At 38.6% G+C, this 24,029-nt stretch overlaps 1 protein-coding gene across 1 annotated transcript in view; it reads left to right on the forward strand.

Moving 5' to 3' along the window:
• Nucleotides 1-24,029, forward strand: part of CNTNAP2 (contactin associated protein 2) — a 2,823,191-nt gene that overhangs the window by 2,003,824 nt on the left and 795,338 nt on the right. The window contains exon 13 of the mRNA XM_075315157.1: nt 21,095-21,295. Coding sequence (XP_075171272.1) covers nt 21,095-21,295 — 201 coding nt within the window. The remainder of the gene's footprint in view (nt 1-21,094; nt 21,296-24,029) is intronic.

Genomic DNA, 24,029 nt, shown 5'->3' on the forward strand with positions numbered 1-24,029 from the left:
GTAACACCCCCTTTAGCCATTCAAGTCCATAGGTGCGAGAACAAAAATAGTATGCCATATTGAGCCAGAGTATAGCATCAATTTTTTTATGGCTACATTGCAATTCTGTAACATAGGAAACTAAAAAGTTTCATAAATTAGTAATAACTGCTGCTATATAAAAACAATTGCACATGGATGACAAGTAAAAAAAAAATTGTCCCACTTATCTGGATGAAACAGAGGCAGAAAAAGTAGAAGAGGAGAGAACAATTTATTTCTCTACAAGTTAATGTATAATCTTTATATCTCTTTATTATTATTTATTTCACTTTATATATTTCCTATACTTTGTGCAATAGGATTGTTTCATTTTGCAAGTAGGGATAACTTGAAATTTAATAGTGCCTCTAAACATAATTTAGGATGGAGAATAAAAAGACAAAGGAGCATCATTTCATTTTTCGGCTTTAGAATTAATTCTTTGCTGTATTTTGCATTTCATTTTTTCTTCTTTGCAATAAAGCATCTGGAGTTAGGTTCCTGGACATATTTCTCTAATACAAAGCATTTAAATTTGGCAAATTTCTGGTACCATGCAGGTCATCATTTGCCAGTAAGATGTTCAGAATAGAATATTAAGAAGAAAATTAAGCCATTAACTTAGCATATAACAAATGCTTCAATGATTGTGACAGGGAACAATTTAGGATATTTTTTTTCCCGATATATTTTATTTGAGGTTTGGGGAGAAAACATGTTCTACTACAAGGAAAGGTCATTATAATTTAAATTATATAAAAAGAACATTACAGAGAGAAATATTTACTTTGGTCACTTGTACAGAAAGGCTCATTTAACACTTTTAATAGTCTATATTTTTCTTAAAAGCACAACCGGCTGACAAAAATATCGTGGTCCAAATTCCCATGCGCTGAGCAAGTAAGTCTAAATACTTTAATAAATGGTTTTCAGAGTTACTAATTAACAATCACATTGACTCTAATTGTCAGATGTAATACAACTACTGTATGCTTTTTATATTTCTTAAAAGTGTATACATTTCATAATTGGTGGTTAAATGTCAGTGCTGTTATATTATGGCTGACGTTTAGTGTCTATGGCTATGCAATGTAGTATATTTAAATACTTTTTTTTGTTTTTTTCATCTCTAGTTATTCATGTGTTTAATACTTTTTCCTTGTGCCTTTTCTCATTATTATACGTAACTTAATTTAAAGACATCTATAGTTTGATTTCTTTACCTGTGTGGATTGAATCAGTTGTTATGGACATCTGGTCAGAAATTCAGGTCAATAGCATCTTTAGAAATATATCAACTTAGAAAATTGGTGACATGTTCAATACTTATGTGACGTCACCCGCTGTATATAAACTATCATTAAACAAAGATGGCTGAAGGTTTATAGTACAATTTGATTTATTTTATCTCTTGAAATACTCTCCAAAAAACAAGTATTGGTCAAGAGGGCACAGCTGGATTTGTTCTCTTTTTGTTGATAAAATAAGTTCAGTAGCACTAGAATTTTGCTTAAAAGTCTGTTTTTACAATTGTGCTATTTGGTCCCCCTTTATCTGCATTTCTGATATTTATTTAAATGAGTGCTTATAGCATTTTCACTTATTTGTTCAACTATCACCCTATGCTATGAACAGAAGCCATGAAGTTAGTGTGGCTAAGTTTTTGCATTGTGTAAAAAAATCCGGTCAAACAAAAAACTTTCTGCCTTTGAATAGTCTGAGCAAAGTTATTTAAATAAGGCTTAAAGTGGTTAATTCATTATATTCAGCATTTCTAATCAGAGATGTTAACCCCTTAATCCCCCGGGCGTTTTGCTTTTTACAGGGGTTTTTTCCCTCTCTTTCTTCTGAGAGCCATAACTTTTTTATTTTTCTGTCAATCTTGCCATATAAAGGCTTGGTTTTTGTGGGACAAGTTGTATTTTTAAATGAAACCATAAGTTTTACCATATAGTGTATAGTGTACTGGCAAATAGCAATAAAAATTCAAGTGTGGAAAAACTGCAAAAAAAGGGTGATCGCACAATAGTTTTTGGGATATGTTATTCACCATGTTCACTATATGGTAAAACTGATATGTCGCTGTGATGCCTGAGGTCGGTGTGAGTGTGGAAACACCAAACATATATAGGTTTACTTGTATCTAAGGGGTTAAAAAAAATCACAAGTTTGTCCAAAAAAGTAACGCACGTTTTGCACTCTTTTCCAAAACCCATAGCGTTCTCATTTTTCAGGATCTATGGCTCAGTGATGGCTTATTTTTTGTGTCTCAAGCTGATGTTTTTAACTACACTATTTTTGCGCAGATGCTACATTTTGAATGCCTGTTTGAATTGCATTTTGCACAAAATTTGCGGCAATCAAAAAACGTAATTTTGGAATTTGGAATTTTTTTAGCCGCTATGCAGTGTACCAATTAGATTAATTGATTTTATATTTGTATAGATCAGGCATTTCTGAACACGGCGATACCAAATATGTGTATATTTTTTAATGGGGCGAAAGGGAAGTGATTTGAACTTTTGTTTATTTATTTATTTTTTTTAATTTTTTAAAACTTTTTAAACTTTTTTTTTGTTTCACTAGATCCCTTAGGGAGCTATATGGATCAGCTGTCTGATCGCTCTTCAATATCTCCAGATCACAGTTACACAGCTGAGATCTGCAGATATGCTGCTTTACTTTCAATGCCGCCACTATTCCGGTATTGAGAGAAAGTGACTCATGTTAGCTACAGGCATCATCACATGACCCTGTGCTACCATGGCAACCACCAGAAGTCACGTGATCACGTCATGTGATTTCCGATGGGGGCGGGATAAGCTATCATAATGGCTGCGCGCATATACATCTCACTGCCAGATTTTGGCAGCGAGATGTAAGGGTGAAACGCGATTACACTGGCGACTAGCAGACACATATGTCAGCTGTTGAAATCAGCTGATATGTGTGTGGATCGCCGCGGCCTGCCCATGGCAGGGGGTGGGAATTAACCGCACACGATCCATGACGTACCCAGTACGTCATGGGTCGCTAAGGGGTAAAAAATTAAAAAAACAAGAAAACATCTTGACACTTTTTCTTAATAGTTCTCCTGCATGAATTTGCAGGGCAGAGCAAGATGGACAGACATTTTTTCTAATGAATATGAGGATGTCCACTTTATTTTCACAAATGTGTTGAAGACGTGATTTTGTGCCAAATAATATATAAGTATTACAGTTTCTCCTCCTATGCTTGTGAGTACAACCTTTCTCTCAAACTGTACAATCCTCCAGTCGATAAATTGGCCATGCATTGGAAAACCACTGCACATGAGAAACCTATATTTCATTTGGAGGAGTTTGGACAGGCTTGGTCACATGCTCCTCCATTAGCAGCCAGTTTATGGATTTGATGGGTCCGACATTTGTGTGAAAGGCTAACGTAACACGTGCAGGAGGAGAATCTTTAAAACCTACATAATACAACGTGACACAAAATCATGTTCCCAGGTACTCCATTCTTGTTTTTCTAATGGTGATGAACTAACCCATGGACATTCGAGTTCAGCATGAAATAAACATAAAATGAACTTCAGCTGGCGGACTTGACCCCAAACTTGCCCGAAGACATAACATTCTCCCTTTTCGGGATATGGTACTGTGTTATGGCATATTTTTTGTGCCCTGAGCTTATGTTTTATCAAATAACATTTTTAGGAGTAGATGAAATGTTTTCATTGTGTCTTATTCCAATGTTGCGGAGGCCAAAATATGTAATTCTGGATTTTTTTTTACTTTTTTAGGGTAGTTACCGATCAGATTAATTTATTTTATATTTTGATAGATTGGGCATTTCTGAAAGCGGCTATGCAAAAAATTTGTATTTTGTTTTGTTCTATTTTCAAAGGGGCAAAAGGGGGGGTGAATTGAACTTATTTTTTCATATTTTTTTAAAAAAATGTAAACTTTGTATTGTTTTATACTAGTCCCCTTAGGAGACATGAAGCTGGTACACTCAGATTGCTTATGCTCAGTTTCCTTGTTATTCAGTCCCACTCTGTACAGCTCAAATGCTGTGTTCCTTTGATCGCGTTCAGTCGCCATTCCCAGGAACTACGTCATGACAGCAATAGAGATGCAAAAACTGCGCCTCTGATTGGTTGCAGCCAAACCCGCTATCACACAGGGTAGGGGCTCGTCTGACTGCAACCAATCAGAGATATTAGGACTGCTGGTGGCGGGGGGAAACAGTGAATATGTATGAAGGAAATGAGCAGCCTCAGAAGTAGCGTTAGAGCCATGCGTTAACTGGTAAGTACGAGGGACTGCTGATAAGTCTTTAGCTTTATGATCGTTTTTTGTTTCTATGGTAACGAGTGTTACATCACATGAAAGCCTTATGTGTCTAATATATGTTTCAAAATATTGTGTTTGTTGCTTATGCCAACAGTGTGCTACGCATGCGGGAAAACAAAATGGCGGAGTCTAATGCTATATGCACAGCAATTGAGAGCAAAAGAGTGATAAAATTCTTGTTTCTGCAAGGAAAGTCTGTGAAGGATTTTCATGGTGATATGTTTCAGATGTTTGGGGATCAATGCCCTTCCTATTCCACAGTTCAGAACCGGGCTGCCAAATTTAAAACGGGACACTTCAGCACCAATGATGAGGAACACCCTGGATGACCAAAAGTGGTTGTTGTTCCAAAGATCGACAATACTGTACACAACCTCGTACTGGAGAATCGAAGTATTTTAGCTAATGCAATAGCAGACATCATGGGGATTTTCCGTGAAAGTGTTTGTGACATTATCCATGAACATTTGGACATGAGGAAGCTATCTGCAAAGTTGGTCCCCAAATATTTGACAACAGGTCAGAGAAGCATGCGAGTGAAAACTTCCCAGTCCATTTTTCAACATTTCCAGACTGATAAGAACTTTCTGGATCAACTGGTCACTATGGATGAGACCTGGATTTATTTGTATGACCCTGAAAACAAGGAGCAGTCAAAAGAGTGGAGGCACAGTGGTTTTCCTTGTCCAAAGAAGTTCAGGGTTGCAAAAATCAACCACTAAGGTGATGGCGTCTGTGTTCTGGGATAAGGAGAGCATACTGCTAGTGGACTACCTTCAAAAGGGTTCCACCATCAATTTAAGGCTTTACATTCAACTTTTGGACCAATTGAAGCAAGCTCTGAAGGCCAGAAGGCGCGGCAAGCTGTCCAAAGGAATCTTGTTTCTGCAAGACAACACCTCCGCTCACATTGCACAAGCGACCATGGCAAAACTGGCAGAGGTGGGATTCTAGCTGGTTGACCACCCACCTTATTCACCAGATCTAGCTCCCTCCAACTATCATAAGTTTCCAAACCTGAAGAAACACCTCAAGGGAACCAAATTTCACACTATTTCTGATACATGGCTGCTACAGATGCTTGGTTTGAAGCACAACCGAAATCCTTCTTTTTGTTAGGCTTACAGAACATGGAATACCAATGTAAAAAGTGTGTTGACATCAGTGGAGAGTATGTGGAATAAATGTAAGATTTCATCATCCTATCTTGTTTCTTTCTGGGTAAAGCCAAAGACTTGTCAGCAGCCCATCATATCACACACTCGCTCCAATTCTCCTATCTCTTCTACTACCCTTTTAAAGCACCAGATTATAGTCCCCCTAGACTTATATGGGGATTTGCATCTGGCCTGATATCTCGGATAAATTCCGGGTTCAACCCGGGGTGGTTTTTATAACCCAGTTGGACCCGCCAATCCCGGGTATCTGTGAGTCCAACCATCACAAGTCAAGGTCATTCAGGGTAAAAAGAACACGCCTTCAGAGATAAATATCTGGTAGCACACAGTAGAGCTTATAATAAATTATAACTTAAACTTTACTAATCAATATCTTTTCAACATGGAGAAGATATTATTTTTTAGCTGTGCAGTCACTATTACATGATTTAACCAGTTTAACATGCTAAAACTAGTGAAAAATCTTCTTTAATATTATTTAGGCTTTGAAGGAATAGTCCGATTTAATATAATTCTACGGTTGTCTTTGAGAAAGAATAAAAATCTGAATTAATAACTTCAAGAAAAAATTGATTTTCAGTGAACAACTAAAAGGTAAAAGCTTGAAATTTTGCAATATTTGTGGACTTCACTTACGTTTGTAAAAAAAATTACAATAAAAGTTATGATATTTTGTGATGTACAGCCTCATGACTCGATCTTTTGCTTAGCCAGTTTTTTTTTCAGTAATGAAATTGGATACTTCTAAACCAATTCACTTTAGTGTTTTTGACTCTTAGCAGTCCCCCGAAGACCTACAATATTATTGCAAAGCAAAGTGCTATGAACTGTGATATGGAAAGGAACTAATTGCTCATAAAAGCACAGACCATGACATCTCTATGGGTGTCAATGGAAAGCTTAAACTTTAGTAAAATGTCCAATGTGGGTATAGTAACACTACAATAATATAAATGGCCCTTATATAAACCTTCTGTTCCATTTACACAATAACATGTTCTTGATTTTATTTTATTTATTGATACAGGAGAGTATATGATTCTAAAAGCCTATTTTTTGCTAATCTTAATATTTCATTAATGAAAACTAAACCTTCGATTGATTTTAATTGATTTTTTTTTTCCGTCTGTAACTTGTTAATCATTTTTGCTGAAAATAATTCATTTTTTGACATATAATGAACAGCAATTTAACCCCTTAACGACCGCCGATACGCCTTTTAACGGCGACAAATTAGGGTACTTCTTCCGATCCGCCGCTTTTTAACGGCGGTAGGAAAAAAGGGTCTAGCGCCCCCCAGAATCAGAAAATTTCCGGGGTCTCAGCTGCCGGGGGTAGCTGAGACTCTGGAGATCATGATTCTGGCCGGATTTTCCGGTCCCCGCTCACCTGATGACTGGTATACACCGTATACCGATGATCAGGTTACAGTAAATGACCGCGCCGGTAAAAAATCATTTATCTCCCATCTGGCATAAACAAACATGTCAGATGGGAGATAAATCTCATCCCCCGGTCCTTTCGGGTCCCCTCGGTATTCCCAAAGTGCCCCCTCCGACCCCCAACCCCCTCCTGAAAATCCAAGATGGCCGTGCGCACCGGCGAGCACAGCAGCGCGCCGGCCGCATTTACACTTTTCTTATGGTTTCTGTCGTATGTGCCATAACACATGCGACAGAAACCTGCTCCCTAGGCCCTGCCGGATTCCCCCCGGTGTTCCCCGGTGTCATACATACCTGTCGGAGCGCTGATCCCCCGCGGCCCCCTCCTCCTTCACAGCAGACGCCGGTGAGTGCGGTCACATGTGCCGAGCAGCTGACAGCTTCCTGTGTTGTGAGACGCTGGCTGCTGCTGCTGCTGCTCGGCACACTGCAGCTGTGACCCAGGGAGGGTGGGTGCAGATTCTTTGCACCCACTCTCCTCAAATGGAGGGTCTGCAATACTAGAAAATGGGGGATACGTTCCCTGAACATGTCCCCCATATTCTAGAAGGTCCAGAGGCGATGTGGGACATCCAAATGGATTACAGCGGATTTTTTTTTTCTTTTCCTTTCAAAAAATTGGTCAATCAGGGAATGTTTTGGGGAGTGTTTTTTCAAATAAATTTTTTTTGTTGTCAATTTTTTTTTTTATTTCTGTCAATTAGTTATGTCGGGTATCTGATAGACGCCGTGACATAACTAATTGCTGGGCTTGATGCCAGGTGACATTACACACCTGGTATCAACCCCATTTATTACCCCGTTTGCCAACGCACCAGGGCGCGGGATGAGCTGGGGCGAAGCGCCAGAATTAGCGCAACTAATGGATGCGCCACTTCTGGGGCTGCTGTGGCCTGCTATTTTTAGGCTGGGAAGAGTCCAATAACCATGGCTCTTCCCACCCTGTGAATACCAGACCCCAGCTGTCAGCTTCACCTTGGCTGGTGATCTAATTTGGGGGGACCCTACGTTTGTTTGTTTTCTTTAATTATTTATTTATAAATAATTAAAAAAAAAAAACAGCTTGGGGAGCCCTCCAAATTGATCACCAGCCAAGGTGAAGCTGTCAGCTGTGGTTTGCAGGCTACAGCTGTCTGCTTTACCCTAGCTGGCTATCAAAAATAGGGGGGACCCCACGTCATTTATTTTAATTATTTTTTTTTCTTTTTGGGCTAAATACAAGGCTAGGCACCCTTTAGTGCCACATGAAAGGCACTAAAGGGCGCCAGCTTAGAATATGCAGGGGGGTGGGACGTTATATATGTTTGACATCTATCCATTCATCCATTGTAGCATTTTAGGCTATGTGCCCACAATCAGGGTTTGCAGCGTTTTGGGTGCAGAGTGTTTTCCTTGCGTCCATAAAGCTGCGTTGTGCAGTAGAAGCACAGTGGAAGGATTTTTAGAAATCCCGTGCCCACTGTGCTTCTTTTCTCCGCAGCATAAACCGACCTGTGGCGCAGCTTCCCGAGCCTCAGCATGTCAATTTATGCTGCGGAGATGAGTGTGCTCTGCAGGTAGCATAGAGCTCCACAGCAGCCTGAACCCAAATCGTGGGCATGGGCAGCTGCGTTCTCCTGTGGACAACACTCACATCTCTGCAGGAAGGCTGACACTGGGTACTAGACGCCGTGTCGCTGGATCATGGCCACATAGCCTAAAAGAGAGAAATTTGTTGCTACAGCAACATTTTTGTGAAGTACCTGTGGATTCAAAATGCTTACTATACTCCTGAATAAAATCCTTGAGGGGTCCAGTTTCCAAAATGGAGTCACTTGTGGGGGGTTTCTAATGTATAGGTACCCAAGAGGCCCTGCTAATGTGACATGGTGCGCGCAATTTATTTCTACTTTTCCAAAATTCAAATGGTGCTCCTTCCATTCCAAGCCCTCCCATATATCCAAACAGAGGTTTTTGGCCACATATGGGGTATCCCTGCGCTCACAAGAAATTGGATAACAACCTGTGGGGTCCACGTTTTGTTGTTGCCTCTTGAAAAAGTGAGAAATGTGATGCTAAAGAAACATTTTTGTGAAAAAAATGAAAATTTTTAATATGGCAACCTAAGCTTATCAAATTCTGTGAAGTATTTGTGGACTCAAAATGCTCAATATACACCTAGATAAAAGCCTTGAGGTGTCTTGATTCCAGAATGGGGTCACTTGTGTGGGGCCTCCACTGTTTAGGCACTTTAGGGGCTTTCCAAATGCGACATAGCGTCCACTAATTATTCCAGCCAAATGTTCAGTTAAATTGCACTCCTTCCCTTCCAAGACCTGCCGTGTGCCCAAACAGTTGATTTCCACCACATATAAGATATCACCAAACTCAGGAGAAATTGCAGAATACATTTCATGGTGATTTTTTTCCTGTTACCCTTGTGAAAAAAAAGCTACCTGGTTGAAGTAACAATTTTGTGGTAAAATTTAATTTTTTTATTTTCATGGCTCAACGTTATAAACCTCTGTGAAGCACCTGGGGGTTCAGGGTACTCACCAAACATCTAGATAAATTCCTTGAGAGGCCTAGTTTCCAATATGGGGTCACTTGTGGTGGTTTTTTGCTGTTTACGTACCTTAGGGGTCCTCCAAATGCAACATGGTGCCGCAATCTTTTTCAGCCAAATTTCCTTTCCAAAATTCAAATATTGCTCCTTTCGTTCCAAGCCCTCCCATTTGTCCAAACAAAGGTTTCAGACCACATGTGAGGTATCACCGCGCTCATAAAAAAAGTGGGTAACAAACATTTGGGTCAAATTTTTGGAAATACCTCTTGAAAAAGTGAGAGAATTGATGCTAAAGCAACATTTTTGAGAAAAAAATTACAATTTTCAATATGACAAAGTAACGTTATCAAAATCTGTGAAGTACCTGTGGGTCCAAAATGCTCAGTATACCCCTCGATAGAAGCCTTAAGGGGTCTAGTTTCCAAAATGGGGTCACTTGAGGGGGGTTCCTGCTGTTTAGGTACCTTAGGGGATCTGTAAAAGCAACATGGTGCCCGCAATCTGTTTCAGCCAACTTTGCTTTCCAAAATTCAAATATTGCTCCTTTCATTCCGAGCTCTCCCATTTACCCAAACAAAGGTTTCTGACCACATGTGGGGTATCGGCGCGCTCATAAGAAAGTGGGTAACAAAGTGTGAGGTCCAATTTTTGGTGTTACCTCTTGAAAAAGTAAGAAAATTAGTGCTAAAGTAACATTTGTAGGTAAAATGTTAATTTTTATTTTTTTTCATTCCATATTACTTTAGTTCCTGTGAAGCACCTGAAGGGTTAATAAACTTCTTGAATGTGGTTTTGAGTACCTTGAGGGGTGCAGGTTTTAGAATGGTGTCACTTTTGGGTATTTTCTGTCACCCAGGCCTCTCAAAGTCACATCAAATGGGATGTGGTCCCTAAAAAAATGGTTTTGTAAATTTTGTTGAAAAAATGGGAAATTGCTGATGAACTTTGAACCCTTCTAACTTCCTAACCCCAAAAAATTTTGTTTCAAAAATTGTGCTGATCTAAAGTAGACAAGTGGGAAATGTTATTTATTAACTATTTTGTGTGACATAACTCTCCGGTTTATGGGCATAAAAATTAAAAGTTTGAAACTTGCAAAATTTTTAATTTTTTTGTCAAATTTCAGATTTTTTCACAAATAAAATAAAAAAATATCATCCTAAATTTACCTCTAACATGAAGCCCAATATGTCACGAAAAAACAATCTCAGAATCACCGGGATCCATTGAAGCGTTCCAGAGTTATAACCTTATAAAGTGACACTGGTCAAAATTGCAAAAAATGGCCTGGGCATTAAGTACAAATCTGGCTTCGTCCTTAAGGGGTTAAGATTGTGTTGTGGAAATTAGGTAGGGCTCAATTAATGCTGCCGTTAGGCTATGTGCGCACGCTGCATCTTTGTGGAGGCCACAAAGATGCAGCTTTTTTTGCAAAAATGCATCCAAAAAAAGCATGCGTTTTAATGCATTTTTTATGCGTTTTTTACCGTGTTCTTGCCCAATGCATATTTTAAGTCAAATCTATTGACTGGAAGGGCTCAAAAACGCTGCAAAAAAACACAAAGAATTGACATGCTGCATCTTTGTGGTCATCACAAAGATGACGCCTAAAAAAAACTGCACCGTGCGGACAGCAAAAATGAAATCTCATAGACTTTGCTGGGGAAGGAAATTCATGCAGTTTTAATACCAAAAACGCACCCAAAAAACACGCAAAATCATGACAAAAAATGCAGCGTGCATACAGGACCTTAGAAACCTCCATCAAGTATTCTGAAAAGGTTTCTGCTGCTTTTTATAGCAAAAATAGCACAGGATACAGAGTAAAGAGCCAATCTTGTCCTCAAGACAACAGTAAAGACAACACATTATTGGATTACAGGAAGAAGGGGCAGATTTCTATCTCTCTACTCCTGTCTATTGAGCTATTTGGAGACATAACAGGAGGTGAGTTTTTATTTTGAGTCAAACCAGCCTTTGGATAATGTCAGGAGCAATGTACCTGTAAAGTTCCAGTACCTATAGTAAAGAACATGCAGAGTGTTGATAATGAGGAACTGCAAACAGGGTCAAACATACAAGAAAAAGGGAAACAATGTTTTGAGCTTTTGGCTTTAAAGCTCCATATCTCACCATCCACTACAGCTTTGAGTGTGAAACGCCCATCATTTTATAGACAATTGTGTTGGCTATCTCATACATAAATTTGACTTGCAACTATTTAGCATATGATTAGTTAAGTAGATTTTTATCAAGTCACTGCATTGTTACTGTTTTGCTCCCCCCCCAAAAAAAATCTAAATTTGTATTCTTTTGTTTGTATTTTGTAAATCCACCTTTGGCTTTCAACACCGTCAAATTCCTTCTGGGTATGATCTTGATGAGATTCAAGCATGTCTTGACCGCAGTTTTATCCCAGGTTTTTTCTACATGTTTCCAATGTTGTTGCATATTGGTCGACTCATTTGGGTATGTCTACAGCTTTTTCTTCAACTCTACCCACAAGTGTTCAATTTCGTTGAGGTCTGAGGAGTGTGTGGGCCAATCAAGCACGTCTACTTCATTGTCATTGAACCATTTCTTTGCCAACCTCAACATATGCTTTGGGTCGTTGTCCTGCTGGAACACTATGTCATCCTTTTCATACCCATAGCACTTGAGTGTATGAAGTAACTCATTTTTTAGGATACTCACATATAGACAGCATTGGGACTACCATCCTGGGCAAGTATCCTTCACCTTTGGTTATAAAAAAACCCCCAATATCTTCAGACTTCCTTTACCAAACTTGACAGTTCTGACAGTTCCTTTCATTTCTCAATCTGCCTCTTCCTCAGCATTAGTTACTTCTTCCCAAGTTTCAAATTTGAGTTGACACTTTTTATCACAAAAAAGGCTTCTTCACCTTTTTTCAGGCCATCATTCTGGACTTGTGTAGCATGTGCATCTATGAACTCACCATTATAAAGCATTCAAGCCACCTCCACTGGTAGGTATATTGCACCAGAATTGATACTCCTTGTGATGAGCTGACAAGTTGACTCTGATATTTTGCCAGCATGTCCACCTCTTGTCTTTTGAATGGATGGACTGACTTTATTTCATATTCCTCCACCTGTCATGACATTCACATGATGCAGTTTGGCAATTTTCTTGACCAAGAAACTGCTATCAATGAACTGGATGATGCTGTTTCTCTTTTCTTGTGAAATCTTTTTCATGGCTGCTCTTTAAATTGAACCAGTGACCTTTCACTTGGGAATAAACATAGTAACATACTGGGTTATAAGGTAATGTAAGAACAGGTTGTAATTTGTAGTAAAAAGGATGACTTTTTTTAAAAAAACTAGGAGCAAAACAGTAACAGTGCAGTAACATGACAAGAATCTGCATAACTAATGATATGCTAAATAGTTGGTAGTTAAATTGATGTATGAGATAGCCAAGAAGAAAAATGAAGGTAGTTTCATGTTTATAGCTGTAGTGGATGGTAAGATATGTAGCCTGAAAGTCAAAAGTTCAAAATATCATTACCCTGTTTCTCTTCAGTGTAGAAATGATATTGTCATATAGCAGAAATCTTAATTGGGCTCCTGTACAAAAATATATAACATTTGTTGGGGAAATAGAAGAACAAATCTCACCAATTTGTAGCCCTTACAAAGTAAGGGCGGCACGGTGGCTCAGTGGTTAGCACTGCAGCCTTGCAGTGCTGGGGTCCTGGGCTCTAGTCCCACTAAGGACAACATCTGCAAGGAGTTTGTATGTTCTCCCTGTGTTTGCGTGGGTTTCCTCCGGGTACTCCGGTGTCCTCCCACACTCCAAAAACATACTAAAACGAAATTTAGATTGTGAGCCCCAATAGGGACAGTGTTGCCAATGTATGTAAAGTGCTGTGGAATTAATAGCGCTATAGAAGTGAATAAATATTATTATAAGTAATTTTTCTTTCTATTGAAGCCACTTTGTGTTCCCATACATAATGATACAACTTTCATGGCTCTCATAAGCTATGATGAAAACAAAAAGTGCCCCCCAAACACAGTATGATACCCTCACAGTGAATTTCTCCAATGTACCCTTCACATGCACAGTATGATGACCCTGCAGTACCCCCTTGCAAAGTATGATATCTCCACAGTGAATATGTCACAGCATTATGCCCCAACATTGACCACAACACAGTATAATGGCCCCAACAGAGCCTTCCACACAATATGATGGCCTCAAAACAGCATGCCATACAGTAGTATAATGGCCCTCCATACAGCTTGATAGCTCTGCATACAGTAAATGGATCTCACATAGTATGATGGACCCAACACAACCCTCCACACTGTATAATTGCCTATGAATAGTATATTGGCCCACACAAGCCATCCACATAGTTTAATGGCCTCCAACATAGCCCTCCAAAAAGTATAATTGTTACTTTTATAGCCTTGCAAACAGTATAATGACCCACATATAGTTCTGCAAACAGTCAAATGGATTCCATATAGCCTTTTAAATAGTATAATGACCCCCACATAGCCCTGCGAAAAGTATAATAGCCCCAACATAGCCCAGTAAACAGTATAATGACCCCCACATAACACTGCAAACAACATAATGACCCCAACAGAGCACTTTAAACAGTATAATTGGCCCCCACATAGCCATCTAAACTGTACAGTGGTCACCACAAAAGACCAGTAAACAGTATAATGGCCCCACATACCCCTCCAATTAGCATTATTGTCTCTCACATAGCTGTCCAAATAGTATAATTGCCCCTAAATAGCCCTAAAAACAATACAATGGCCCCACATAGCCCTCTATGCAGTATAATGGACCCAACACCTCTCCACATAGTATGATGGACCCCACACAACCCCCTCACTGAATAATTGACTGCATACAATATATTGGCCCCTACTAGACATCCAAAAAGAATAATGGCCCCAAACCTAGCCCTTAAAACAGTATAATGGCCCCTTACATATCCCTGAATACAGCATAATGGCCCCCTCATAGCCATGCGAACAGTGTAATTGGCCCACACAGCCATTCAAACAGTATAAGGATCCAGACATAGCCCTACAAACTGTATAATATACCCTTCTCCCATAACCCTCCAAACATTAAATTAGCCATCACATAGCCCTCCACATAGCATAATTGGGCCTTACATAGTCCTCCAAACTCTATAATGGCACACACATAGCCCTGCAAAAAGTATAACAGCCTCCACACAGCCTGGCAAAAAATATAACGACTCCCATACAACCCTCCAAACAGTTTTATTAGCCAAACATAGTCCTCTGTACAATACAATGGTCCCAAAACCTCTCCACATAGTATGATGGACCCCAAACAACCCTGTTTACTGAATAATTGACTACATACAATATATTGGCCCCTACTAGCCATTCAAATAGAATAACAGCCCCCAACCTAGCCAGTCAAATGGTATGATGGCCTATAATGACCCCCACATAGCCATGCAAACAGTATAAATGTCCCCACATAGCTCCTCAAACCATTTCACAACCCAGACATATTCCTGAAAACCGAATAATTCCCTCTTTGCCCATAGCCCCTCAAACAGTATAATTAACCTTCACAAAGCCCTCCACAAAGTACAAGTGGCCCTTACATAGTCCTGTATGCTGTATAATGGCTCCCATATAGCCCTGAAAAAGTACAATGGCCCCCATACAGTCTTGCAAAAAATATAATAACTCACACACAACCCTCCAAACAGTGTAATGGCCTCCAATAGCAATCCAAACAGTATAATGGTGCCAGCATTGAATTAAAATAAATACATAAATAATCACTTCTCCCAGTTCCCCCTCGGCTCTGATCTCCACAGCACAGCATGTTGTCTGAAGCTTTGCACAGCTCTACAGAGCAGGCGTGATGTACTAGCATCCTTGCACCTGCTGCACTGAAGCTCATACACAGAGAGAGAGAAGGATGGAAGACCGAGCTGATGGCTCCTGTTTCTGTTATCATTTTCTGTTTCTCTGAATTGCTCTGGTGTTTAAAAAAATATATAGCTTGAGGTTCCACTCAAAGGAACATCCAGAAAGATGAGACTTTGCCAGCTATCTGGTCACACTTCAGGTAATTGACTAGTCTCTTTTATATGTGTGTGTATATAGCAAGAGACCAGTTAATCACTTTGAGCGGCACTGGGAAAAACCAGCAAAGGCGGAAACGAACTAGTCTGTCATTTGCTTATGATCCCTGGCTGAAGCTTCAAACTATATCTTCTCTGAAATGCTAAATCTTTTCAGAAGAAAACATACCTAGCTAGAAACTTGAAAATTGGGAAGGTAGGCTACATTTATATTATGTTCTTGCCACATATCAGTGGCTGTATTCTCCTTATTGAAGTTACATAATCCCTGAAATTACATTTCACGGGATTACAGTATATTCTCTGATAGGGTCATTGACTTTATTGTAGCAGAACAAATCACTTTGTGCTCTAACCTCATGTTCACCAATGTCCACTTTTTTGAGGTGGTTCACAAAAGTGCAGATAAACCAAGTTTTTGTCCCAACTCATAAAGGCAGACACTGCTGAAAAGGAGGACAAGCAAACCAGAAAATAACTCAGTCTGTTTCATTAAAGTCAATGGCTCCTTAGGCAGATGTACCTAAAACACGTGTTTTTGGGGCTACAGAAGGAAAGCCCAAAGGAACTACTGACGTGTGGCAAAAATATGATGTGAAAATAGCCATAATTGTGCATTTCTTGTGACAATTTACCAAAATCCAGATAGATATACTTGCCCCTTTTTTGGGGGGGCAGGGAAGGAGGGGAATTTTATAATAAAAAACAAAAAATGGCTTTCGTATATAGATAATTTTGAGATTATAACACCCACCTAAGGTATTTGTCACAAAAAATGGGTTTTTACTAGGGATGATTGAATACCTCAAATATTCTGCTTGGCGAATATTTGCCGAATAGGTCGCCGCTATTCGACTATTCGCGAATATCCGATGCGCAATGTAACTCTATGAGAAACCCGAATAACAACTATTCCGGAACTATTCAGGTTTCCCATAGACTTACATTGCGCATCGAATATTCACATAGCGGCAACCTATTCGTCCGATATTTGCGGAACCAAATATTTGAGGTATTCAATCATCCCTAGTTTTTACCTAAAAGAAACTAGCATATATTAGTCAATTAGATGTTAGGGAAGCAGTCAAAAAATGGTAATTATGCTTACTTTGCTCAAATAGACATTGACAGTTTCTTTTTTATTGAAGTGGCCATATTGAAGTGTGGTCATATGGATTCTAACTTAGATTGACTTCTCAGAATCTGATGGAAAAATGTCACTTTGTTGTCAAATAAACACAAACAAAATGACAATCAATGTCAGTTTTCGAGAAGGTTATTCAAAAGTGAAAACTAAACTTGTATCTCTTCATTTCCTTTTGTCATTTTGCAAAATTCAGAATGCCAAAAATACATTAAAATGTCATCCAGTATAATTATCAAATTGTAACTTTTGTTTACTAATATATGGCATTTCTTCCTTTTTTTGGAAATGCAATATAAATAACCAACAGTCCGTTTTGCATTAAATTGAGGTTTAATTTCATGTCGTATTTTGTTTTTTGTATCAATGAAAAGCTTCAATATAAAAATTGGCAATAAATTAACCTTTCTGGCCACTACAAATAAAGAATGGGGCTATACGTGTGCTGTTTCTTCCATTTGAGTTAATAAATCCTGAGATGTATAAGTTTACAAAAATATGTATATTTTATGATACTTTGTTGGGTCTTCTTTATAATTAATTTTTGCAACCATTTGTGTATTGTGGGTTGTCAAAGGTTTTATTGCAATAATATTTTGATTTTGTACTCTGAGAAACAGAAATCCTTGATGATATTTGCTGCTAAGTTAAATTTGGACTAATCTTCACTTGATCGATTGTTCAAGTGATATTTTGACCTTCAACTTTAACTTCAAGATCAAAAAAATGAGATATTATTGATATCTATCTAAGGCCTCTTTCACGCGTCAGTGAAAAAAGTACACTTTTTCACTGATGTGTTAAAGGTACGTATGTCCCTCCGTGTGCCATGATTTTGGCACATCTGTGATCTCCATGTGCTATCCCTGATAATACACAGAGATCATGCACTTATACTCCCCTGTCCACGCCGCTGCTGTCCGTGGTGCTGAAATCTCACGCGATGCTGCCTCCGGCTGACGCTGTCTCACTGCTGCTGTTACTTTTGGGGTCAGCTGTGCAGTGCATATGTATGAGCATAATTACCCAGCCTGGAAGCAGGAGATGGCAGCGGCTGAAGACAGCATCGCTGGAGACGGGTGAGATTAAAAAGCTTTTTATTTTAAATATATGTGTTTTTCTGGTACGTGTTTCATGGATCACACCAGTGTGTGGTCCGTGGGACATCAGTGATGTCAGAGAAAAACGGACTTGTCTCTGTGTGAAGCACACAGACATGCATGTGCGCCGCACGGAAACAGGTCAGTGAGAAATAACTGATGTGTGTGCAGACCCATTGATTTAATTGGGTATGTCTGTGATTCTGGTATGTATAATATCTGCAACATATGTATCAGAATCACAGATGTGAAGAGGGCCTCACTGATATAACTAATGTAGTTACCGTTGCTCGATTCAGGAAGGGTAACAGATGCAAAGAAAAAAATATCTGTGTCTAAATTGTAGAATTTCAACTTGTTTTGGAAGTTGCATTGTTTATGGAAAAACTCAGACACACTCTGCGTATGATAATTTACTGAGCTTTCAGGAGACACTGAGAGCAAATGAGACGAGGAGAGAAAATATCAAGTGATAACCTCATTTGTGAGACCAGGTGGATTGCTCCACAGTCAATGACATTGCAGATCTCATCATGATGATCCTAGAGTCTCCATGCAGAGAATGACATTTGCTAACTCGCAAGGGGATCCGGTTCCCCACATACAGTAGCTGTTGTGCTATCTGGCACTGTTTTCATCTGCATTGCTAAGCAAGTACTTCACTCCGAGAACAAAATAGGCTTAAATATTCACTTATTTCCCAGCGACAATATAACATAGCTAATGAAAAAGTTTACCCAGGGTTTGTTCACTGCTATATTTACAACTTCTAATGAGCAAATAGGTTGTAAGTAATGAGGAGCCTGTGCTGCAATTTTGTATTCCAAGAGAAATGTAATATGCGGCTGAAAAGAGCAAATCAGTGGCACATTATCCTCATTGTGTGACCTGCAAAATTGTAAAAAGTGGTAAAATATGTAGCAAGGGTTTAAATTTGTAGCAATTACGACTTTAGCAAAATACCACACTGGCAATGTCATTAGTGCTAACAACAATTTAAATAGATGCAGTAAAAATGCCATTGTGAAATCAGAAAGTTAAAAGAGGCATTATGTGAAGCATGTAAGTCAATGGTTACGTAGAGAACTTTTGTTAGGTCCTAAAGGTATTCTTGTTAAATGATGATTTGCTCAGGCATACTAGAACAGATTATTGTTGCATTGCTTTGATGGGAAGAACCTGTCACCTCACCAGGACGGCTAACTGTGATTGTAAAGCTGAATTAATAGATTATATTGTACTTATTAAATAACCCAGTAGTGCCCATAGTGCCAAACATGGGCCTTGATGAAGTCAATGGAGAACAATATTCTTTTTAATACTATTTATAATAATATTTAATAATCCTTTTGAATTTGTAAGAGACAAATATATTTTAATAAGTCCATAATAGAGGTAATTATTTTCTGTGTGGTTCATCTTCGTTAAAATAAGAGATTAAATAAAAAATAGTCCATTCAGTAGTAAAATTATTTGATATTAATGCTATATTTTAATGTTTAATGTTGTTTTATTAAATTGGTTTGTCACATATTTTTAATAATAGTGTAACAGCCAGAAATGAGTTAGATGAATAGGGAAATAAAATAGTTATATATCTTTTTAATCCCCTGATAATACAGCATCACTGCTTTGATAGGACTACAGGGATGCCACATAACCCATGAGCATCTGAGCTGGCTTCTTGTAAGGATGGAGTCACATTTGCGAGTGACCCATGCGTGACACACGCGAACCTCGCATCACATCACCCAGCTCGACGCACACTCTCCGGACAGGAGCATCTCAACTGAGTGTCTTAAGTCGACCCGCTCCTGTCAGAAGAGTGTGCAACCGTGCCTGGTGATGCGATGCAAGACTCGCACGTGTCATGCATGAGTCACTCGCAAGTGTCACACCGTCCTAAGGTACATGACTCCTGAGGTTAGTGATTGGCTGCAACAGTCACGTGAATGATTGATATGATATCATGTCTACAAGACCAGAGAAAACAATGGAGTGCCAAAACTGCAAGGAATTGAATATAGTAGCAATGTAATTGTAATACTTAGTTTCCTTCTTTAGGTATTTGTTATAAACCCAAGATATTTCTACTAAGTGTCTGTCTACATGAATAAACATTAAGGTGCTTTAAAGTTGTTTTAAAAGGTCTCCCGTGTCCCTCTACCTGAGGTGATAATGGGCAGAAAGTGAGCTATGGTTATACAGGCCTCAATTTATGAAAGAGTTCACATCAGTTTTCTGGCTTAAAATAAGCTCAATGCTACAAAATAATTGAGCAAAAACTAAATTGATGGAGAATGGATAAGACAAGGCCTTCCGTCTCATTCATGAAAAATTAGGCCAATTATACCAATGGCATAACTTACACATTCCCTGAATGTAGTACATCATTCATGTACACCACCTGATCAAGACAGCTTTGACTATCGAAACACATTTTGGCCAGCTAGAGGGATAATAAATAAAAGGTTTGTTTTTTCTAATCCTTTATTCAAGAATTTTTTTCTTGCCCCAGTGCTCTACTTGACCACTTTTACTGCCTGTATCCAAATCATTAAGACTGACATGCACAATCCTAACATATCAGGCCATAGTCTTTTATAATTTGCTTTTGTATTTTCATATACAACGCTGTTTGACTGGTGGCAGGACTCAGAAAAACCTATGAGACCTACAACTATAAACTACAAAATATGCAAGGAAAGGAAAGTCAGCTAAACCATAGGAAATATCCGGAGGCATTGGACTTGTAATGCAACAAGTAACAATGAAAAAAAAATCCAGCTTCCAGGATACGCTGTTAAAATCTAAAATCATTAATTGCATAAAAAAAACATTAAAAACAGTTGCAGTTGAACTACACACTGATGAAGGGAGCAAACGCATTTCAGACAAGGTCAGTGTGATGGAATGATTAAAGACTTCATCTGAAACGCGTTTGCCTGTTATTGAGCTGTGAATGTTTTTAATATTTTATCTACGACAAATGTTTTTGGATTTTAACGGAATACCTAGTGAGCTGGATTTTTCCCCACTATTTCCTTATATGTCTCAAAATGGGGAGATTTAACAAGTAAGTAATGATTAATTTATTACTTTACGCAACCCCCTATATGACTCTTTTTATTCTTGATCTGTGACCACCCTTTAATCCCATACACAATTCACACAACTAATTTTTTTCATTTCTACAGAGGATAAAGTATGGACAACCCTATACCATGATTTTAAACCTGAAACATCAGTGCCAGGTGCAAGTAAAGAGAAAAGAGTTGTTGTACAACTGAATTACAATGCGTCCATGGATCAGATCTCCACCATCACAAACAGCGCAGAAAAATGTGAACAGTATATCTCCTACTCTTGCAAGATGTCAAGACTGCTCAACTCGCCAGGTAGGCCAAGAGTCTTCTGTACCTAGATAAGCGACTGTCTCCTGAATTTCAACCATGCTTTGCAGGCTTCTTTATAAATAATTGGCTATAAATTGTAATGAAACAACTGAGTTACTGATATAAAATATTATGCTAATTATTTTTATAATATATTTCCAATTATTGATTTAAAAAGTACCTTCAACCATTTATTGTAGAAAATGATGGGTTCCCATAGACAGATCATTTCACTGGGTTACATTGACAAACTATTGGAACCAACTTTATATCAAAAATTGGATCCAGACTTCCAGTTTGTGAGATTCTGGCATGCAGAGCTGTATATGACAACCCTTCATGGCCCCAATAACTGGCAAAATGAGAGATTTTGCATATTATCACAAGATCTTATATTTTTTAATGTTCTATCTGTCAAAGGCCACAGGCTCAAAAAGGTTACCTCGGACAGACTAAGCACAAGCAACTGTCTTTTGAAGATTCCCAAGGAACCCCAACCTTCCCCCTTTAACCCCTCCTATACAGCAATCTGGTTTTACAATGAGATTTAGTGGATTTCTTCCATAGTAGGGCTGCTATCCAAAAGAGCAAATCAGAGCAGGAAGGATCAAAGCCAAGAAGTCACGTCAAGGACAAAATTAGAAGACAAGAATGTGGTCAAAATACAAGCAGGAATAAGAACATAATAAATATAAAATAGAACATGGAGACAGGAAACAGAGAGGCTAGGTCACTATCTGAACACTAACTAATAACTGGTAGCTAAACACTGACAGCTGGGGTTTATATAGAAGGGAGTCCTGCCCATGCCTTACAGAAAAGTGCTAATTACATACCAGCTCACTGAAGCAAGACACAACTAAAGAGGAAAGATCTTGTCTCAGCAATCAAAAAGCTAAACACCCATATGCTGACGGAATCCAGTAGTAACTGTGGCGTTAGTGTGGCGCCACCTAGTGACCAGGGCAGGGGTGATACGGATGTGACATTTAACTAAAACATTATGTACACATCAATTCCATTTGGAAACAACCATAATGATGTTACAGATCATACAGCAGCTGTTATTTAGGATTTAGTTAAAAGTGAAAGATCTCACAATGACAAGATCTTTCACTTCACCAGTTTAAGGTGCCTTGGATGGTTACAGGATCACACATTGAATCTCACAATCTGGAACATCGGGCCTGACTGTTGCCTCTTGTAAGGTGGCATTAAGGGAACTTCTGGGCATTTTTTATAATGTTATCTAGTAAAATTATCTGTTGCAACTGTGCATTTTTAAAAATAAAAATAAAAATGAACAGATGATAGGCACTCATTAACTTTGCATGCATTTTTTTTATATGATGTGAAATCAGTCATCGTAAGCAATATTGTTTAACTAAAATCTTCAATTAATGAACCTGATTTTGTGATTGTTTGTAATGAGATGTGAATCTTATATTTGGCTAAACAGTGGTGGTTTTGATGTACTTTGCTACCTGTAAATGGTTCTGTTAGCATGTTGCAATATCTCGAATTTGTTTCATAAGAAATTGGAGCCACTAACCAAACATGACTAAATGGTGTTTTTTTATTGAAAAGCGGCCTGGTTGTGTTTATGGTGTTATTCTTTTACTCAGTGCATTTACTGTATCTGAATTTAGAGAATATAAATAGAGAATTGTTTCCTTAATAGCTAATTTTGTAATGTCAGTAGCTTATTTACCGTCTCCTATTTTATTTTCCAATGCATTAGATCTCTCTTCTACTTCATTGCTTTATCCCTGACTTATTTTGATCTCTCTGCTTCCTGTTGCTTATTTGTACATTAAATTCTGGATGTCACTGTCGTTAGTGATGTCTTTGTCCGGGTTCTCACACACATACCAATCAGTCCATTGTGTATATACACATAGCTAATTTGAGTGATCACACTTTTTCAATCTTTAGTTTCTTTTCAATGATAATAAAAGTTTAAACTCCTGGGCAATTCTATCAAGTAAAATAAATAGAAACCTGATTGTCCCATTATGAGTTAATGAGATCCAACAGGATCAGATAGGTTGTCATTGTTTCTTTCCTTTAGTTCTGCACAAAAATTGGGGGCTATACAAAGCAGCAGACCAAGGAAGAAAAGTCAGCACTCACCCGATGTCCCAAAAAAGTAAATCCTTTATTTCATCTGATAAAAGCAGAATGAAGGGGAAAGGGATGATGCGGAGAGCAGAAAGACAAAGGCTGCCATTTCGCGCATATGGTCACGCTTCTTGCGGATCCGTAGAAGCACAACCATACGCGTGAAATGGCAGCCCTTGTCCTTCTGCTCTCTGCATTCTCCCCTTCTCCATTCTGCTTTTATCAGATGAAATAAAGGTTTTACTTTTTTGGGACATTGGGTGACTGCTGACCTTTCTTCCAAGGTCTACTGTTGTGTATAGTTTATATCTGCTTGGTTGTGGCCAGCATGACTCTTGCTTCACCACCCGGCTTCCCAGATGTGCTGTCTTTGAGACTATAGTGTGTGTTAGTAGTGCCAGACACCTTGTTTGTTTAGTATATACAAAAATTGTGGGCTTTGTGAACTATAACGCTTCTATTAGCCTGCCCACCCCATAATTAAATACAATGGGCCCAATTTATAAAAGCTTTCATCACAGAATTCGAGAATAAAAAAAGTTGAAAAATTTAGGCATAACTCAAAGTTGTGTCTAAAATTTGTAACCTTTGGCATTTTCATGCCAGTCTCTCCCAA

The sequence above is a fragment of the Anomaloglossus baeobatrachus genome, chromosome 6 (genome assembly GCF_048569485.1).
Source record: "Anomaloglossus baeobatrachus isolate aAnoBae1 chromosome 6, aAnoBae1.hap1, whole genome shotgun sequence".
Taxonomy (NCBI): Eukaryota; Metazoa; Chordata; class Amphibia; order Anura; family Aromobatidae; genus Anomaloglossus; species Anomaloglossus baeobatrachus.